General features: G+C 36.9%; 1 protein-coding gene across 2 annotated transcripts in view; it reads right to left on the bottom strand.

The window, feature by feature from the left end:
- LOC110111413 (probable 3-hydroxyisobutyrate dehydrogenase, mitochondrial) overlaps window positions 1-20,442 on the bottom strand; it is a 38,836-nt gene that overhangs the window by 15,153 nt on the left and 3,241 nt on the right. For both annotated transcript variants that reach the window (XM_028700577.1, XM_020843278.2), the window contains exons 4-6: window positions 14,021-14,171; window positions 8,885-8,967; window positions 8,543-8,638 (exon numbers count right to left, since the gene is read on the bottom strand). In XM_028700577.1, coding sequence (XP_028556410.1) covers window positions 8,543-8,638; window positions 8,885-8,967; window positions 14,021-14,171 — 330 coding nt within the window. The remainder of the gene's footprint in view (window positions 1-8,542; window positions 8,639-8,884; window positions 8,968-14,020; window positions 14,172-20,442) is intronic.

Here is a 20,442-nt window from a genome sequence, read left to right as displayed (position 1 = left end):
CCACTTTACTTACGGAGTTCATTGGAGGGCATTCGCATACAAAATTTGTGGGCTCCGAAAATTTCCATTTTTGTATGTGTGTTTCCAGCCTGTCCACGCCATCCGTCAATTTTTCTTTTAAGTATTTGTGTGACGATGACGATAAAGAGTTTTAACGAGATTAGGTTCCGGGGGAATTTTTAGAAGGCAGATTGGGTTTTAGATAAGACACTACCCAGAGATTTCGCCCTCATTTGGTGAGGACTTTTTGATATGAGTTCTGGTTTCCTATAGGCGCAAGCCCCTATAGTTAATTACCACTCTCGATAACGAGAGAGAACTTTCGATTAAGGCTAGTAGTTAAGGATATCACATAGGTTATGAACCTATCGTATAATAACAATAATTTTAGGATTTAATTTTGAATTTGGATGATTTGAAATCTAGAGTTTATCACCACAAACTTAAAACTGATGGTGGGGGGAATGAAGACGAGCCCGATCAAGATCCCATGGTTCTGTCGTCCCGGGCTGTCATGATCCCTTGTCTACTTAGTCAGAGGAGGTAGTCGACCCAACCTGACAGAAGGCATCTTGTCGGCAGCCATGGGTTGCTTCGTCCAAGAATACCTTATAGACCTGGGTTGGTGTTTGTCCAAGGGGATATATCTTAATCCACCTTAGCTGACAGAGGGCTTGATGCCTATAGAATATACCCTATGATCCATCGCTCAAGGGTTTGACGCCTTTAGGGAACATACGGGCTTTGGCCGTGATCGTAATATAATGGTGCCATTTTGCGGCAAAACCACCCGATCAGAGGGCACGTGCCACGTCCCTGTTGGCAAGAGACTGTTTGAGGATGAATCGTAGTGATACACCCAACACAACATTTGCTCTTTGTGACTGAGGTTAAATTTTAGATTATCACCCCGACAAACGTTTGCGAGAGGTAATATTTTTTAGTTCTAAGTTTTTAGATGATAGATTTTATTTCAAAATTTAGATTGTGGTTTGATTGGATGATGTAACCCCTTCCATGAAATTTCTAGTCAACACGCCATCATCGGGGTACATAAGTCACTTATATTTTGTAGGGATTTTGGAAGACATTTGGCTTATTCAAGTCGTATGTCACTCCGTCCTTTCAAGGAGGAAGATGAAACTTGAATATAAAACGCCGCGCGAGCATTTCTCAAATCTTGGATTTGGGATTTGATGTGCGATTGATACATACGAGGTAGTATGTGACCTACCGCCATTTCTCAACGATTTGAGTTGTGTAACTTTAATAGTTCTGTTCGGAGACATCAGGATGTATTTAGTTCAATGGGTCATATTTAATACCATTAAGGAATATTTTAAAATATTTAAAATGATCCATTTCGCAAGTGATTTTTACTTAGAAAATAGCCCGGATTTCATTTAAGGCCTACGAACGCCTTCTGTCCGCTTACACATGTTGTGGATCGTGCCGTCCAATCTAAGATTCTTAAATCCAACAAGAATCCAAAATGGATGATCTAATGTATTGAATCAAATTGTACATTTCCTACATTAGACCATCACGCTTGAGATAGATCTTCTTAAATTATTGTTTACTGTTGGGAATATTTATTCAATAGAAAGAGTTCTAAAGAACTCTAAGTGTTCTTAGTTTGATATAAGATTTCTCAAATTTCTTTAAAGAACCATTTTCAATTCATACATTTACTAGATAGATTAAATATGACGATAAATGTTTTTAATTAAGTACTATAGTGGCATGTCGTTGATTTGGCTAAAAGATGCATCAATTAATATTCTTGTTCATATAATATCAAAATTTTGTTGGTCAAAATTTCTTGGGATAATCAAACTTCAAGTCAAATCATTGTTAGTTGATTTTTATTTTAGAGGATATTTGCTTAACTTGGTTAGTTAAATTAATTAAGAACTTAATGTTGAATTTTAAAATCTCCATAGTTAATTATAAAAGTTTTTGATTTAATTAATTTGATTCCAAGTTGTTTTCCCAATTTTTTCAAAATTTGGCTAAGTCTGAATTTCTGAGGAAAATTTTGGCAGCCTCCCGGCCGTCCCTCCCCGATGCCGGGAGTAAAGAGTGCCGACTCGACGGAGTGAATCAACGGTGAGGAGATTAGGTCTTCAGAAGCTCCCTTTGGTGATCATCAGATGCAGATCGAATGGTTGCCAATATTTTGCGATGAAGATCGTAGTTGATTGCCAATGCTTGATGAGATAGTAGTTGGATTGCCGATCGACAAGTGCTTTTGCCGGTTGATTTGTATCATTGATTAAATAAAATTTAATTAAAAATTAAAATTTAATTTAATAATTATAACTAATTATTCCAAATTTAGGTAATGCATATTTCCAAATTATTAAAATTTGGCCAAGTCCAAATTTTCAGAAATTCGCCAGCCTTCCGGCGTCCCCTCCCCGATTGCCGGGAGGTAAGAGAGTGGCTCGGACTCGCCGGAGCAATCAGGAACGGCGAGAGATTTGGAGAGGCAAATCAATCCCATAAAAGAGTCTTCAAGTCTTCTGATGTGGGCGATCGACTTGCTAATTTAAACAATTTAATTTTAAATTTTTAAAAAATACTTTTAGTTCCCTCGAAAATCCATGGCAGCCTTCCGGCATCCCCTCCCCGGATGCCGGGAGGTAAGAGAATGGCTCGAACTCGCCGGAGCGCGGAGATCAGACGCCGAGGAGATTTGGGAAAACGCGAATCGAGTCCACGGTGTCTGCGCTCCCTCGCCGGATTAACTCGACGGCCAAGGGCTTCGTGGGACCGGATCAACCCCGGACTTCCTTCAAATTGCTCCCATCTAATTTGCAAATTATTTTCTCCATCTCTCTTCTCTCTCTCCTCTCTCTCTCTGCTCTTCTTCTCTCTTTTTCTTTTTTATTATTATATATAATAAATAATTAATATATATATATATATATATTTAGTTTATAGAATATATTGATTATATAATATCATTATATAGATATATATATTATATAATATATATCTTATATAATTTAGAAAGATAGAGAGGGATCGGGAGAATCCCGATCAGGCTAGGGCCGAAGGAGGATTCACGCACGGCGGGGCTTGGGCTGGAGATGTAGGTCGGCAACAGGCTTGGCTGAGGCAGATGGAGGTCGGGCCGGCCTTTGGATGCAAATGTCAGTGCAGGAGGTCTGGTGGAAGAGGAGATCCGTGCCTGGAGATCGGACCAGTGAGCACAAGCGGCTGGAGGTCGAAGTCGTCGGCTTCGTTTGTCTATGGTGGTTGGTCGGAGTTGCTTGGAGTCGGGTCGAGCCGAGGCTGCGAGAGGTAAATCACGAAGTTCCTCTTTCGTTCCTTGCTTGCGATCTTCTCCCTCGGTTTCGGTTCTGAGAGCGTGAAAGAGTACCGAATGAGAGGTTTTGTTGTTTTAAGTCGTGAGTAGTCGTTCCTTACGATCGTGGGAACGACGTGGGTAGTTGTTCGATCGTGGCTGAGGTGGATTCGGTCGGGTTCTCCGTCAGTTAGAGGTCAACAAGTACCTAGGAGTCGAGGTCAGACTTTACAGGCTACAATATACCAGGAGCTTCCTACGACTTCTCTTTTTCGGTAGACCCCTATGGGTCATTCTGTCCAGACAAGTTTTCTTGTACCGGTGCCACTTTACTTACGGAGTTCATTGGAGGGCATTCGCATACACTGCCGACTTTAAACCTAGTGCCTACGAAGTTCTCCTTCTTTCCTAAGAGTCACATGACTGACTTTGCGGGCCCTTCTTCTGCCCCTGCTAGTTACCCGACCGACTCCACTGGCCCTTCCACAGGTATGCATTTATTATAAGTCAATATATTTCAAATGCACTATTATAATATTTGTTATAATATTTATTGCTTATAACATTTTGTGCAGAGCTTGAGAGGTTTGACTACACTTCGGAGATCCACTGTTATGCTCCTCTACCTCCGACCATCAGGACCACTGACAGGTGCTGCTACTTGGTAGAGCTTCTAAGGGATTTAGTCTCAAGCGTTGACCCAGGGTCTCTAGAGTCTTGGATTGAGTTCACTTCTTTCGTCGACCAACTCTTTGGCCTACTTGCCAATTTTGGGATGAGCACTACTGAGCTACTCTTCTGGGAGGCGGTGTGTCGCGAGACAGAGTCTTAAATCTGCCAACTAAGATCTCTCTCGATCACCCGGGCCATGGTTACACTTCCACAGTTAGAGTAGATGGTTGCCAGTCGCAGAGCGAGGGTTGACGACGTCCACGACCGATTAAATTGCAGTGCAGAGGCTTTGAGGAGACGCCGTAAGAGTTCTTCCGACATGGCTCAGAAGTTAGATGGGACGATAGCCCGCGTGCAGGATCTCTGAAGGGAAATCAGACAGGTGGTGTCCCGAGCGCTTCACGTACGGGAGAGACATGACCGATGGGACCGTCTTACTATGAGAGAGAAGCAACGTCACTGGTCTTTACAGTAGGAGATGATTGAGGTAGAATCTTCACTAACACAGGCTATGGAGCAGTTTAAGATCGCTCAATCAGAGTTCCAGACTTTGACTGAAACTCTGACTGAGATCACTGACAAGCTGAAGGGTTTACTGGCTCGCCTCTTTTGACATGTCCTCATTTTTTTTTTGTATGTACTCTTGTAGCATCTTGAGTCTCAGTGTACTTGTACCTCATGAAAATTATTATATACATACGTGAAGTTTTTTTTTAATATGTTTCTCTTTAGGTGTAATTTGAACTGTGTGTCATTCTAAGCTATGTTATACTCTGAGTTTGAGTTTTAGACTTGTGTTGTTGGTATCATAAAGGATTTTAAATATTTATTTGGATATTTCGGCACGCAGGGCGATGTCGATCCAAATAAATATTTAAAATGACACCTGTCCTCAAACATAATGATGAGGAGTGTCGCTTTAACCACTAGTTAGAGTTAGTGGTTGTAGCTTTAGCTCAAATTTCAAAAATTATGGCTCTTTCTATCCTGTGCTTTGTGCGGCATACTTGACGAAAGATTTGTAGGTTTTGGATTTGGCTGATAGTATCGAATACGGGTAGCATCTTAATTCTTAACCTTGAGGAGACTTTAATCTGAGTCACTTGAGTTCATCAGATTAGGAGAGCTAGAATTTAATAGCTCTTTGTTCTCTAATTGCTGAAACAGAGTTCCTCTACTGCGGCCTTTTTTATGGCGTGTTGAGTAGACGAAGCTACCAGCAATCCGGCCATATTTGAGCATGTTGGATCCAACCCTTTACACCCATTCAGGTTTCAGACTTGAGCTGTGGGAAGTGTGCTCCCCGATGTTGAATCTACTGAAGTTTGTAGATTTAAAGTCATCCTTCGTCGTTGAATACTTAGAGTTTACGCATATTTGGTAGGTGCTCAGGACCCTTTTCATTGGAATTTTGATTCTCCGGTCAATTAGGAGAGTCTTCTGGACTACGACTACTAGAACTCTTCGAGTCAAATTAGCCTTCGTTCTTCCTATAGTCCCTATTGACGGGTTGACGAAGTGGGGGTTCCGCTACTACAGCCTTTCATATGGCGTGTTGAGTAGACGGAGCTGCCAGTGATCCGGCCATATTTGGGCTTGTTGGATCCGGCCTTTTACAGCCATTCGAACCTTAAGCTTCAGGCTGTTGAAAGACTTCAAAGCTTTTCTGACTCAATTTGTTGGAGCATATAGTCATAAAAGATCTCTTTTCTGACTTTTGAAATCTTTATCACACTTGAAGGAGAGGTGTCCCGAACTTCAGGAAAATCACCTACATATATGCTGATAATAGAAGTTGTCGCATCCTGATTTAAAGGGATGTTCGTAGTTGATAATTTTAAATATTTATTCGAGGATCTCGCCACACAGCGTGATGTCGATCCGAATAAATATTTAAAATGCGCTCTAAAGTGATACTCCTGAATTTGGGCTCCAATTCACCAATAAATTTTCATACCTCTAAAGTGGTCATCTCCTAGCCTTAAATGTTTCAATGATACAATCCATCATTGAGATAGATTGTGCAATGCAAACCTGATCCACCTGATCTCCTGGAGCCTTCCAATTATCTCATGCATGAACTTATTCTAGAATTTTTCTTGCTGACTAGAAATTAACTTTCCTCTGCTAACCTAAAATGTAATGTTCCATCACAAGTGAATAAAAAACTAAAGGAGCACTTTAAGTCTTATCCTCATCATTAATAGTCACACCGACAATTCTCAAATCACAAAATAATTGAACTAAACTATTTCAAATGTGACTTGATTGGCATATCATCCTACATACACAATAAATACAACATGTGCTTTATATAGTTTGTTGACTACCATTTTAGTCACGAATGATGCTTTAGCTTGAGCCACAAACCATCAATAGTTGTCTCCTTTGAGACCTTTAGCAATACCTAGTCCAGCAAGCATAACTAAATCATCATAAGTTATTTTTCGTTCATCTCTACCTTTTCATCTTCAGTCATCATCAATGGCATCTTTGAACTTCCTATAAGTGGCTTCATGATACCTTTTTGCACTAGAACTCTATGCATCTAGCACTCCAAAGGCCAAATTCTTTGGCCCATCTAACTTACCAATCTCAAATTTTATGGCCATAGATCTCAAAACAGTGCTCTGACACTAGTTTATTACAAGGACACCAAATGACTCAAATATAAAAGTATTAATTAAGATAAAAAATAATGAACACAAATGAGAGAAAAATACAACTAGAGACACCATAATTTACATGATTCATATTTATCAAAGTTACACCCATGAGAAAGAAAAGAGAATATAATCCACCAGGAAGCACATTAAGTCATAATCGTGATTTACAAAATAAACTAAAAGCATTCACCATAAAGAAAATGAAGAAGAATAAGAAGAAGAAACCCAACAATCTCCCACCAAGAGATTATCTCACACACAAATATTCCTTCTTGCATGCAACTTGAAACCATTAATCCTCCAAGACCCTAGAATCTTGGAGCTATATGAGGAACTAAAAGATATCAAGATTGTTAGCTTTAAACATTAAATTGAGCACCCCTTGATGTAGTCATCCACTCTCCTCACGAGAATGAAGGCGAAATCAAATCACTTGGTGTCCCAATGCCAAAATTCATAGATTTTGATTTTTTTTTTTTTTAAATTCTAAGAGACACAACTGTGGCCTTCCACTTTTATAAGAGAAATTCAAAACTTAATGCAGACATATTTAGGGAATAGCATTAAAGTCTCCTTAACAATTATGCTAGATAGAATGATCACGCACTTTAAAAAAATAAGGCCAGAGTATAGCTCGAGTGGTAAAATGTAATGAGAGGGGGGCTTGTGATGGGAAGGGATGTGGAGCGATTAAATAAGATGAGTGGATGTATAATCCATAGATATTAGGTGTATATAGACATTATGGTATTAGTCAAAAGGAATTATAGCACAAAGGATTCTTTTAAGAACTACTCTCATAATTCTCTTGTAATATATGGATGAATTTTCTATGGAAGACTACAGAAAACTTCTGTAGAATAACATGTTCACTAACAAGTAAACCATTACCATTTTACTAATACATCAGAGATTACTACTTATCTGGACTTTAGTTGTAATAACTTTTGCTTGATAAATCTCACTTAAAGGTGAAGTTATCGTTGGTTATAAAATATAAATCAAGAGTATTAGAAATTAATTATATTCAATGTTTAAAAGTACATTAGTTATCCATAGCATTTGCGCACAAGTAATACAAAATTGGAACAATTCAATTAGGAGGGATCAAATTTTAAAGATGCTTCATTTGGATCCATATTAAACATTTTTGGCAAAAATTTAAGCATGAAATAAGATACAAATTTAATATCATCATCATCATTATCCTTATCCCAACTATTTGGAATTTGCTTTTCTTCATGAATACTCATTTTTTCTTCTATTCCTACTAAGTATTTTCTAAAATGTTAAATCTATTCTTCACAAATTATTTTGAACAACTTCCATATATCATAACTTAGGAGACTTATAAAGCAGTCCAAAAAAGTTGATTTAGCCTAAAAAAGCGCAAACTTCATGGGTTAATGATAAGATGTCAAACCAGGCCATAATATGGTCAAGCTGGTCCATTTCCAAGCCTTTCAGAACATTTTTTATGGCCAAATCTTTCATATTTTTTGGTTTCATTTACTTAATTAAGTATTTTTTTTAATTTAATTTAATTTAATTAAGTTAATTTATCCTCTTTTAAATAATATTAGGTTTAAATCTGAATGGTTGTTAAAATTGAATAAGATTATATTTTCTTTTAAATGTTTGGCCTTATCCTTGTAACCATATTTTTATAAATAGAAACCCTGATGTGTTTTCAATAATTATTGGATGATGAATGAAATCTAATTGTTTGTAAGGCTAATTAAGAGCTATTAAGATTCAAGTTGTGCATCTAAATTGTGTATGGCGAGATCTTCCTTCCCCCTCTCCATCAATTACTTTAATGTGCCTCTCCATAAAATTCTAACATGATTTTCATCGAAGAAAATTATTGAAGAGGCAAGGATTAACTTACAGCACCATTTCCAGGCCCACCACAATAAACAGTGTTTTTACCCATTGCAAGAAACAGTGGCTTCGCAGCAAGGTAAGCATCCTCTATTCCTCCAACCTATACAAGATATTTAGCATTGAAAAATTAATTGCACTGGAACTAACATTAAGAAATTTGATATAACCTCAATCGATGCATTCTAATAATTTACAGTTTTCCAACAGGAAAACAATGAGAAATAAATAAATAAAGCATGTACATTCTATGTGTAACTACATATATTGGACAAAAAATGATGACTTGTTTAAGAATCTGTAAATAAGAAAATTTTAGTACAAAAAAAAAAAAAAAATCAGGCTATACCATGAAAGTAAGAGTCGCAGCTGCAGCACCTGGAACGCCTCCAGAAACAGGAGCATCCAACATGAATGGGCTATCAGCATTCCCTGTTCGAATGGATCATACGAACATATAAAATAGCGATAAAAGACTAAAGAGAATAGAAATTGCCTCGTCATAGAAGTGGAATTGATAACCAACTATAAGTACCGTCAAAAGAGGGTAAGCTATTTAGATAATTAAAGAATAAACAAACTAACACATAAGAACATGTTCAGGCCACAGGCACATGGAAACAGCAGCCAAACTCTGTGTTAAGGAAAGGATGGTTGTACATCAACGTACAAAGTTCGTTGATTTGGACTTTCAGATCATTAGCTTGAGGAATGACAGGAATGTTGATTATCATAAATAAATGCGCAAATGAACACTGGAAGATGGGTACATTCCTTAGTTAATTATTGTTTGCTCAAGAAAAATGGCGCTTCGGCATAAATCCCAATATGCAGACTTAGGATTCCATTTTCTTTAAGGAAGATTGTAATTAACCAAATTTTCCCTTATAATTGGATCAGGGTTTAATTAGATATGGATTCTGACTTTTTATGAGCGTAAGCCCTTATAGTTAATTATCCCTCTTACCACGTAAGAGATAACTCTCGATTAAGGATGAATAATTTTAGGTATTTTAGTCCCGTTTGTTGGGGGATGGAGGTAGACCCGATCAAAATCTTATGGTTCCATCATCCCGGGAATACCAAAGGTTTAAGTCTACCAATGCTAGCAATCATTGATTGTAGTGTCCAGGGAATCTGATTAGCAGCCATGAGTTGCCTCCTCTCAAAGATCTCAAATAAACTAAAGTGGTTAAATGTAAGTTACAAATTTATTGTGGTTTGAGGTTTACATCTATTAGCTCCAATTTTTTTACCATACTTGTTCTCTTTCTTGTAACATAATTTTGTTTACAATACTTGTTCCTTTTCTTGCATTGCAATTTTGTTTACAATACCTTTTTTTTCTTGCACCATAGTTTTGTTCACAGTACTTGGTCTTTTTCTTGCACCGTAATTTTGTTTACAGTACATATTCTTTTTCATGCATCATAGTTTTCTTTACAGTACTTGTTCTTTTTCTCGCATTGCAATTTTGTTTACAGTACTGATTTTTATTTGTTTGTTTACAAGAGCTCGTATTGCCTTGGAGCTTACATAGGAGCTAGAGTTTTTTTTTAGTTTCTTTCTTTGGGAATTTGGAGTTTTAGTTTTAGGAGTTGAGTTTATTTAGTGTGAATTTGTTTTAGGTTTGTTTAGTGTAAACACTTTTCTTTTTATTGCATTTTTTTATTTCATTTTATAATGCTTTAATTAATTAAATTATAGGGATTTTTAATTGGTTAATTAATTAAATGACATTTATTTTTAAAATCGATTAATTAAGTAAATCAATTGATTAATAGTTTAATTTAATGAATTGTTCAGTTAATTAAATGAAATTTTAATTTGATTTTTAAGTTGCTCAATTTGGTTGGTTTATTTTTAAAGTTGTTTATTATTTAATTAATTAATTAAATTTTAAAGTGATTTTTCAATTGCTCAATTAATTAAATTTTAAAGTTATTTTAAAACTGATTAATAGATCTAATTTTTAATTTCATTTTTATTAATTAAATTGGAGATTTTAAATTGATTAATTCAACAACAACAACAACATCAAGCCTTTATCCCACTACGTGGGGTCGGCTACATGAATCCTTTTTCTCCATTGTGTCCTATTAAAAGTCAAATTCTCGTTTAAATCTAATAAAGAAAGGTCATTCCTAATATTTTCTAACCAAGTCTTTTTAGGTCCACCCCTACCTTTCTTAACATAAGTCAAATCTAATACCTCTACTCTCCTAACCGGGTCATCGCAAGGCCGTCGTTTTATGTGACCAAACCATCTAAGGCGACTCTCTCTAATCTTATCTTCTACTGGAGCTACTCCAACCTTTTCACGTATATGCTCATTTCGTATCCTATCTCTAAGGGTAAAGCCACTCATCCACCTGAGCATCCTCATCTCTGTCACACTTAACTTAGTATTATGCTTCTCTTTTAAAGGCCAACATTCGGCACCATATAGCATTGCAGGCCTCACTACCATCTTATAGAATTTTCCCTTAAGTTTGAGGGGTACATTTCTATCACATAACAAGCCCGATGCATTCCTCCACTTCAACCATCCAACTTGAATTCTGCTGATAATATCCCCATCTATTTCACCATCACTCTGAACAATAGATCCAAGATATCTAAAACGTGTACTCTTATTAATGACTTGATCGCTCAAAGTCACAATCCCCTCACTAGGTCTATTACTACTAAAATTACACTCCATATATTCCGTTTTAGATTTACTCAAGAGAAAGTCTTTAGACTCTAAGGTTGACCTCCATAATTCAAGTTTACCTTCAACTCCCTCTCTAGTCTTATCAACAAGAAGAATATCATCAGCAAAAAGCATACACCAAGGTATATCCTCTTGCAAATGTCTAGTGAGAACATCCATGACTAAAGTAAAAAGATATGGGCTTAAGGCTGATCCTTGATGTAGCCCAACCGAAATAGGGAAATACTTGGTCAATCCACCTTGTGTTTGAACACAAGTAATAGCTCCTGCATACATATCTTTAATGATTTGAATATAAGCATTATTGACTCCTTTCTTTTCAAGAACTCTCCATAGCACTTCTCTTGGAACTTTATCATATGCTTTTTCTAAATCAATAAATATCATATGTAGATCCTCCTTATTTTCTCTATATTTCTCCATCAAACCTCTTAATAAATGTATGGCTTCCATAGTCGACCTACCCGGCATGAATCCAAATTGATTTTGAGAAACATTAGTATCACGCCGCAACCTATGCTCCAAAACTCGCTCCCATAGTTTTAAAGTATGACACATTAACTTAATACCTCTATAATTCGCACAATCTTGTACATCACCTTTATTCTTAAAAATATGAATTAACACACTCATTCTCCACTCATCTGGCATCTTCTTAGTCTTCAAAATAGTATTAAAAAGTTTAGTAAGCCATGAAATTCCTTCATCTCCTAAGCATTTCCACACCTCTATTGGAATATCATCAGGTCCAACAGCTTTTCCACCCTTCATTTTCTTTAAAGACTCTCTAACTTCAGTTTTACTAATACGCCGATAAAAATATAAATCTTTATTTTCATCTAGGGTGCTAAGGTCACTATAGTCAATCTTATTTTCACAATCTTCATTAAAAAGTTTAGCAAAATATCTCATCTATCTTTGTTGAATATCATCTTCTAAGAAAAGTATTTTTTGATCTTCATCTTTAATACACTTCACTTGAACTAAATCCTTACTACTCCTATCTTTAAATTGATTAATTAATTAAATGAATTTTATAAGTGATTGGTAAGTTAATTAGTTGATGAATTTTAAATTTATTTTAATATTGATATATCAATTATTTAATTGATTAAATGAGATTTTAAATTTGCTTTAAATTAATGAATTAATTATTAGATTACTAGAGTTCTCAAATTACTCTCCCATATCTCCTAGAAATTCGGCAACCTCCCAGCGTCCCCTCCCTATGAGAGGAGGTCGGGACAACACTTGTCGTGGTTTCTACCCCCAGATTAAATATACAACCGCACGAGGTCTTCAAAATAGAAATCATCCTATCTGGATCAAAGATCAATGGCATAAAGCCTTCAATTTTAAAATTCATCCCTCCAAGATCAAAGATCAATGACACAGGGTATTGAAATTGAATTACCAGCTTGTTTTATAATTTTATTTAGCTTAGTATTTAAAAATATAAATTTCATCAAAAAGCTGGCAACCTTCCGGCATCCCCTCCCCGCAAAGTGAGGTTGAGATGGCCTTTACAGTTGATTCTACATGCCCGAATCAAAGATACGATGGCGCGGAACCTTCGAAATAGAAATCATCCCACCCAGATCAAAGATCAACAACGTAGGACCTTCAATTTTAAAATTCATCCCGCCTAGATCAAAGATCAATGGAGCAGGGTCTTGAAATTGAATTACTTGCTTTATTGCCAAAATAAGAAGTTTATTTAATCATACAACAATCTTATTTTAATTATTTAGCCCAATACATTCGGTTGGAGGGATCGTGAAGCACAACAAGCAGTTTGAATCACTGTAGCACAACAAGCAGTTTGAATTGTTGTTTCCTCTTGAGTGAACAGAGTACTCACAGATCAGAACGCTTATGTTTGAAATCGAAGGTGACGAGGGCAGAGGAAAAAATTGTGCAGGCTCTGGATTGAGATCGATAGACAGGAGCACACAAGCGATTTGTTGGGTAATTTATCGTGCGCGAAAGGGGGAGATGCAAAAGGAGACTGGGTTCGCGTACTAGGGCCGGTCGGACAAGGATGCTTCAAGCGAGATTCATGCAAGTGAAGACGGAATCGCACTAGGTGTCGCGGAAACGTGCATTGGCTGCAGTCGAACGGGAGGTTGGGGTTCAGTTTTACGCGAAACAGTCAGTGGCACGAGGAAGATGAACGAGAGGGTTGTGTGAAAGAGATGAATTAGAATCGAAACTGAGCGTAAGCTTTTTTTTTACATACATACCAAATTATTTCATTTAATATTACATTCCTACCACTCATATAAAATTTTAATATCAAATATATCACTTTTATATTTCATTCTTACCACCCCATAAACTTTAATATTTCATTTCATGCACTTATATTTGTTCTATGGATGGTATGTATGTAATATTAAAGTTTTAGGTGTTAGATATGTAAATAACATGAAATAAAATGATATGTATGTAAATTCCCCTTCTTTTATTTCAGTTTCATCGTCTTTCATTGATCGAATCGTCCAAATTAAGTGTCCTTTTGGCAAGCATCATTTTTGTTCTCTTTGGTTTTTGAAACGAACAGTCGACAATTATCAATTGTTATGTTGTACATCATATATTCAAGAAATAGTATCCTAAGTAATACTACTTATCAGCCAATGAAACAGTTGAAGTAATAAGGCCATATCACAGATAAATATTTTGCCTTGCAAAGGAGAAAAGAATGCAGTAGATACAGAAATTAATTGTATTGATAGTGAATCAGAAGACTGCCACATCACAAAGAACCTTTTTTCTCTTTCAGAAGACACTGAAAAATGTTCATTGATAGCTTTCTTGAAGTGTGAGGATCAATTGTAGATGAGTCAATAAATAACCAAGGCCTTACTTGACTTCCACCATGTAACAATCCATTTTGTCCAGTATAAACAGCCAATACCTGTAAAATTGTTCAAAATTTCAACATATTCATATGGAGTTTAGATAGTTGTTGACATCCCAGCACTTTGATTTAAACCAATTTTTTAAATGTTTTTCATCGCATTCGTAATCATTGTGAAGTCCAGTTTTTGAATTTTGAAATAACTGATATTAGAGGAGCCAATAACATATGATAGAAAGCTAAGGAGATTCATCACTATTCATTCATGGTAGGGACACCTATTCCATCAATGAAAGGAGTTTCACGCAATCAAGGTGGCCAAATGGCATGAAGACGCAAACTGCAAAAAATAGAAGCACAAATAACAGCATAAAACCTGATAGAGTAGATCAATTATTAAACCAGAATAGGATTTAACCTAATAAAGTGAAACAATCACTGGGTTCTAAATAAGAAAAGAAGATATCTGATTAATTAAATCTCCATTTCCCTTGTAACTTCATCCTACCCCTCGTAATCTCCACGGGCATGTGCTACATATAATATTTAAGTCAATAGTTGCTAAAAGAATTAATCCATTTGCTGAACGAAGTAATCATTGTTAAATGGAGAAAGTGGTTGGTATATTATTAAGAGCAAACCAACAGACCTTTAGTTTACTTATGATTGGAGGTAATAGACCAAGCCAGAAGAATCTTCAAAAGTTTAGCGATGTCTCAAACCAAAATAAACAGTATTAGCACTCTATGGCATATTGAGGTAGATTTGAAAATCTTAAGGATAATGTGTTCATTTTGAAAACACAAAAAATTGGGAACCAGAAATATCAACATATGCATGTTATTGGAATAGAATGGTGCCATTCAGACAAAATTTGGACTGTCGAAATGTGATATGTAGGGAGATTATCCTCAAAATTGATCAAAAATCCAATTTTGAAAAGAAAAATAGTATTCATGGGATAACAAAAGCAACAAAAGAGCTAGGAGTTTTTAAATTAAATGCTACATAAAAGAATTGGAACAGTTCATGATAAATGATATAGCATTAGAGTTGACTCACCATCTTCATCATCAGCATCATTAGCCAAGTCCCAATTTTATATATATATATATATATATTTATTTATTTATTTATTTATTTATTTATTTGTTTATTTATTTATTTATTTATTTACTGCAACGGTTTTAGTGAACCTATCAACGGTGTCTGCATGGGCTAGAATATGGCAAAGAGGAAAGCCAGTTTTAGATGCCATAAAGTGCAACAACAAGAAGATCCAGAAAATTGTTTTATTTTTTACCAGAATTTTGATACTTGTAAGGAACAAGGTCTTAATCTTAATTTTCCTCATTGAGGGATTTAATTATACTTATCTTCAATATTATATAACAAAGAAAATTTCTATATCATGTGTATTAAAATCATCTTATAGTTTCATTAATGTCTTCTATATTTTACTACTTATCTTATTCGTTGCTGAATTTCTCATGTTTTTTTCTTAAGTTTGAGGGATATCACACAATAGGCCCGATGCATTCATCCACTTCAAGCATCCAACTTTAATTCTACTAATAATATCCCCATATATTTCACCATTGCTTTGAACAATAGACTTGAAATATCTAAAATGTACTCTTTTTAATGACATGATCACTCAATGTTATAATCTCACCACTAGATCTATTACTACTAAAATCACACTCCAAGTATTCAATTTTAGATCTACTCAAATGAAAGCCTTCAGACTCTAAGGTAGACCTCCATAATTCAAGTTTTACGTCAAATCTCTCTCTCTCTCTCTCTCTCTCTCTAATCTTATCAACAACAAAAATATCATCAGCAAATAACATACACCAAAGTACACCCTCTTGCAATGTCTAGTAAGAACATTCATGACTAAAGCAAAAAGATATGGGCTTAAAGCTAATCCTTGATGTAATCCAACTGAAATAGGAAAATGCTTGGTCAAACCACGTTGTGTTTGAAGTTTGAACACAAGTAACAACTTATATATACATATCCTTATTAACTTGAATATAAGCATTATTAACTCCTTTCTTCTCTAAATCAATAAATATCATATGTAGATTCTCCTTACTCTCTCTATACTTCTCCGTCAAACCTCTCAACAAATATATAGCTCCATAGTAGAACTACCCCGCATGAATCCAAACTTGTTTTGAGAAACATTAGTATCACATCGTAACATATGCTCAATTACTCTCTTATAATTTTCATGTATGACCAATTAATTTAATTCTTCTATAATCCACACACTCTTGTGCATTACTTTTATTCTTAAAAATAGGAACCAACACACTCCTTCACTCATCTAACATCTTTTTCGTCTTCAAAATAATATTAAAAAGTTTAATAAGCCAAGAAATTCATTGATCTCCTAAGCATTGTCATACCTCTATTGGAATATCATCAAGTCCCACTATTTTTTTACACTTCATTTTTTTAAGTCTCTCTAACTTTAGTTTTACTAATACGACCATAAAAATAAAAATCTATATTTTTATTTAGGATGCTAAAATCACTAAAGTCAATTATATTATCATATATTCATTAAAAAGTTTATTGAAATGTCTCATCCACCTATGTTGAATATCCTCGCCTAAGAAAAACACTTTTTGATATTCATCCCGAATGCACTTCATTTCAACTAGATCCTTCACATATCTTTTTGCTTGGCTAACTTATACATATATCTTTCACCCTCCTTAATATCTAATTTATTATATAAATAACCAAAGGTTAAATTCTTTGCATCGCATATTACTTTCTTAAATTCCTACGGGCCCCTCTATATATTTCCCAATTTTTTGAGATTTTACATCGAAACTAATTTTTATAACAAAGCTTATTATTATTGATATTTTCTAGCACATTTTGATTTCACCATCAATTATTTTTACTATTAAGAGCTTTTGATGGGGACATCAGTTAGAAAGTCTACCGTCGATGTGGCCGTAGATCTACGGCCATGATTTACCCGATGTATTTCTGATTTTAGTATTGTCATTTTATTTTTGATGTACTTTATTTCTGCATTTTCCCTTTTTACCCTTGCTTGAGGGATTGAGTCATGTAGCCCCATGAGGGTATTTGAGTCCTTTTATTTTATGTCATTGTATTAGGCTATTTATAGCATTCATCTTATACTTTTGAGGGTTAATGAATGATATTGAAAAGAATTTCTGCAATTTGTCTTCTTGAAGCTTTTTGTGTGGAGCTTGAGATTTGAGAGTTTGGTGGAGCTTAGGAGAGGCCACCCGTCGTGCCCAACAGTCACCACCGGTGGCTCTTGGTTTATCCTTCTTCCCTTGTTTCCCCTACACCCAAAGTCCACCGCCGGCCATTCCCCACCACCAATCACCACCTCCTAACCTCACCACCCAAACTAAACCTCCCCAAAACTGTCCCTCCCATTCATCCCGCCGCCCATCCCCATAACCGCCGGCCTCCCCTTCATCCACCACCCCCCCCCACTCCCATTAATTGCCGGCACCCTTGCCGCCAACTCAAGTATTTTCAAATTTTGAAATTTGAAAATTTTGATGAGTGAAAGTTTCCAATTTTGTCCGACGCCAAATTAGGAAAGTTTCAATGAGACTTCAAATTTCAAATTTGAATTTGAGCGGATTTGAAATTTTCATGATTAATTAGGCGGAGCGAATTAGGAAACGCATAACTTCTCTTCCCCTCACTCCCAATCCTCCTCTACATGCCGCCGGCCCCCCTTAGTGGGCCCCTCTCCTTTAGTGCTTCATTAAGGGACTTAATGTCATGCTATTTGAATTTCAAATCCCTTTAATTTCCCTCCAATTTTACTTAAATCTGAGAATAATCTCAGATTTGAAACTTAAAACAATTTCTATTCCACCTAACCTAACCTAGCTTCCTCCCAACCCTAGCCGACTCCCCCCCCCCTTACAACTCGCCGGCCCCTCCCTTCCCCTCTTCCCTCCCTCTCGCGGGAGGTGTCTCCCCTTGTAAATGGAGCATGGATGATCGACCCGGAGTTGAGTCACGTGTTATGCAACGAAGCTAAGAGTGCATGGAATCTTCTCAACTTACCTTTTCAACATATGACTTCAATCTTGTTGAGTCATAAGAGAAGGTCCACTTACCACTTGCTACTTCACCGGCCGATCAACGGTAGGAGAGATTGAACGTACAGATTTCGACTCGATCGATTCGATCGAAGGTCGTCAGACGAAATTGACTCAAATCAAACCCTCCGACTTTAATTACAATTAAAATCAATAGTATAATTTAATTTTAAAAATCAAATTCAACTCTCAATTTCCAAACCCGCTCGAGCGTTCGTCGCGAGGTTGCAATATCGAGCAATTCAGCGCCACCGATTTCGAGTTCAATTTCATGAAATTAAAATTTGATTGAACCCAATCGGACCCAAACCGGTTCGGGTCGAGCCCCATCCGGACTCCAATTTCAGTCTCGCGCTAATGTTTTACCCCTCATATGTTATGGGGGCTAATAGAGGGGATCGTGTCGTGAATTAAATGTTCTGTGAGATTTGCTCCTTAGAGATTTGCTCTCCTACAATATTCTCTACTGAAATCAAACCACCACCACTAATTTCAAGGGCTCAGATTTCATCTGGTGGATCGAATTCTGTCTACCTTCCCACCAATTTACTTAGCCCAGAATGGACCCTACTTTGCCACTCTCGCTCACGTCTGCTCCGAAAAGTGAAGTGTCCGTGTTCGTCGTGATTCTGCCGATACCCATATTTTTGGGCACCGCCGTAATATGTACTTTGTGTCTAGATGGGTCGACACTCTTCCTTTTATAAGGATAGAAGAGCCCTATCTGTAGCAAGGTTTGTGAGAACGCGTGCGGTGACCGTTCATCCGCTATATCCGGTTTCCAATCCCTTGGTGATTTTTCCGCAAGCAACCACTGGATTCTACAGGGAGAGTATGATAAAAAAAGTTTCCTATTTCTTTGAATTGAGTTGAGTAGTGAGCTGCCACGGGGGGTGTAGGAGACGGCCCATTCAGCTGCGTCGGGTGCTTCTGCTGAATCCTTTCGTGATCCTCTTGCGATCCATCGTACTTCTCAACGAAGCAGGTCAGATAGACCCAACACAGTCCGGAGAGGAGCCAGAGATGGAGCAGAAAGTGGGCCAGTTTTCGCCCCGTGGTTTGCGATGCATCTCCAGTAGGACGGCCCCAAGGTGAGGATGTGAGGGGGCTGACGCTAACCCTCGGCATCCCTTGCTAATGATCGTTTTTATCTCTATGTACATCTGTACAACCACCACAAAAATTATTCTTGGGCAGAAAAAGGGGTATGATGGCAGTTGGAGATTTTTAAGGGCCTTATATATTATCTAATACTAATTTTTAAATTAAACTTCAAAGAAGCAAATCAGGACAAAGATTATAAATTAGCCCTCCTTCCATTCACTTTAACCTTAACTTAAATAAAACAATAATCTCAGTCATTCATAAAGTAGTGTGTCTTGTTCCCCGAGCTTCTCTCCCTCCTTTTCTACCTTAAGTAATCAATAATCCGGTTGGAGATTTCCGTCCTGTGGCACCACCTATCGGTGTGCTCTAGATGGCGAAAGGTCTTTATAGGACTGCAAACATGCTAAAGCTCCTAGAAAGACCTTTCAAATTAAATTTACGCTCCCCAAACATGTTGGTTTTAGAGGGGCCTTGACCGGAGGATCCATTGAATGTGACTGCCAAAACTCCTGATAATTTTAGGGTCTCAACTTCCCACTTTAGCGGCTTGGTCGACAGTCTAACTTGGAGACTATTGATCGACATGCGGGTGGTTTAAAGGCTTGGTCTTTTAGGACAGCAACCACAGGCAGCGCCTTCCGAGAAGGACTCTATTGTTCAAAACAGTGTTGAAACTTGCTGTTTTCGGGAAGCAATTTCCACAATATGGAACCTTGGACAGGTGCAAAACGGCGACCTCGGAAGCTTCTCAAACAGGTAAAATTCTAGGTAACATCCACTTTCGTGAAAACGTAGCGGATTTGAAGGTTTCGCTAATAATTAACACGAAGACAGCAAAGGGATATTAAACTTGTGTGATCTCCATTAGGGTAAGGCTTGTTATCTAATAACTCTTTTGGTGATACCAAGTCAGATTTGGGGAGCTTTCAAAGGCTCGTACATTCCCTTCGAAGAGACAGGGCAGTTTGAGCTGTTGCTGTCGAGTGGCGGAGCGTCTGGACAAAGGGTCTTTTAAGGGTAGTGAAACATATGTTGGATAGAAAAAACGGCGGGGGAGTTGATTCGGACACACCCGAAAAGTAGTGATTTGAGGGGCTTAG

The sequence above is a fragment of the Dendrobium catenatum genome, unplaced genomic scaffold, assembly GCF_001605985.2.
Source record: "Dendrobium catenatum unplaced genomic scaffold, ASM160598v2 fragScaff_scaffold_134, whole genome shotgun sequence".
NCBI lineage: Eukaryota > Viridiplantae > Streptophyta > Magnoliopsida > Asparagales > Orchidaceae > Dendrobium > Dendrobium catenatum.
Note: the sequence above shows the minus strand (reverse complement) of the source record. Positions and strands in the feature narration are given on the sequence as shown.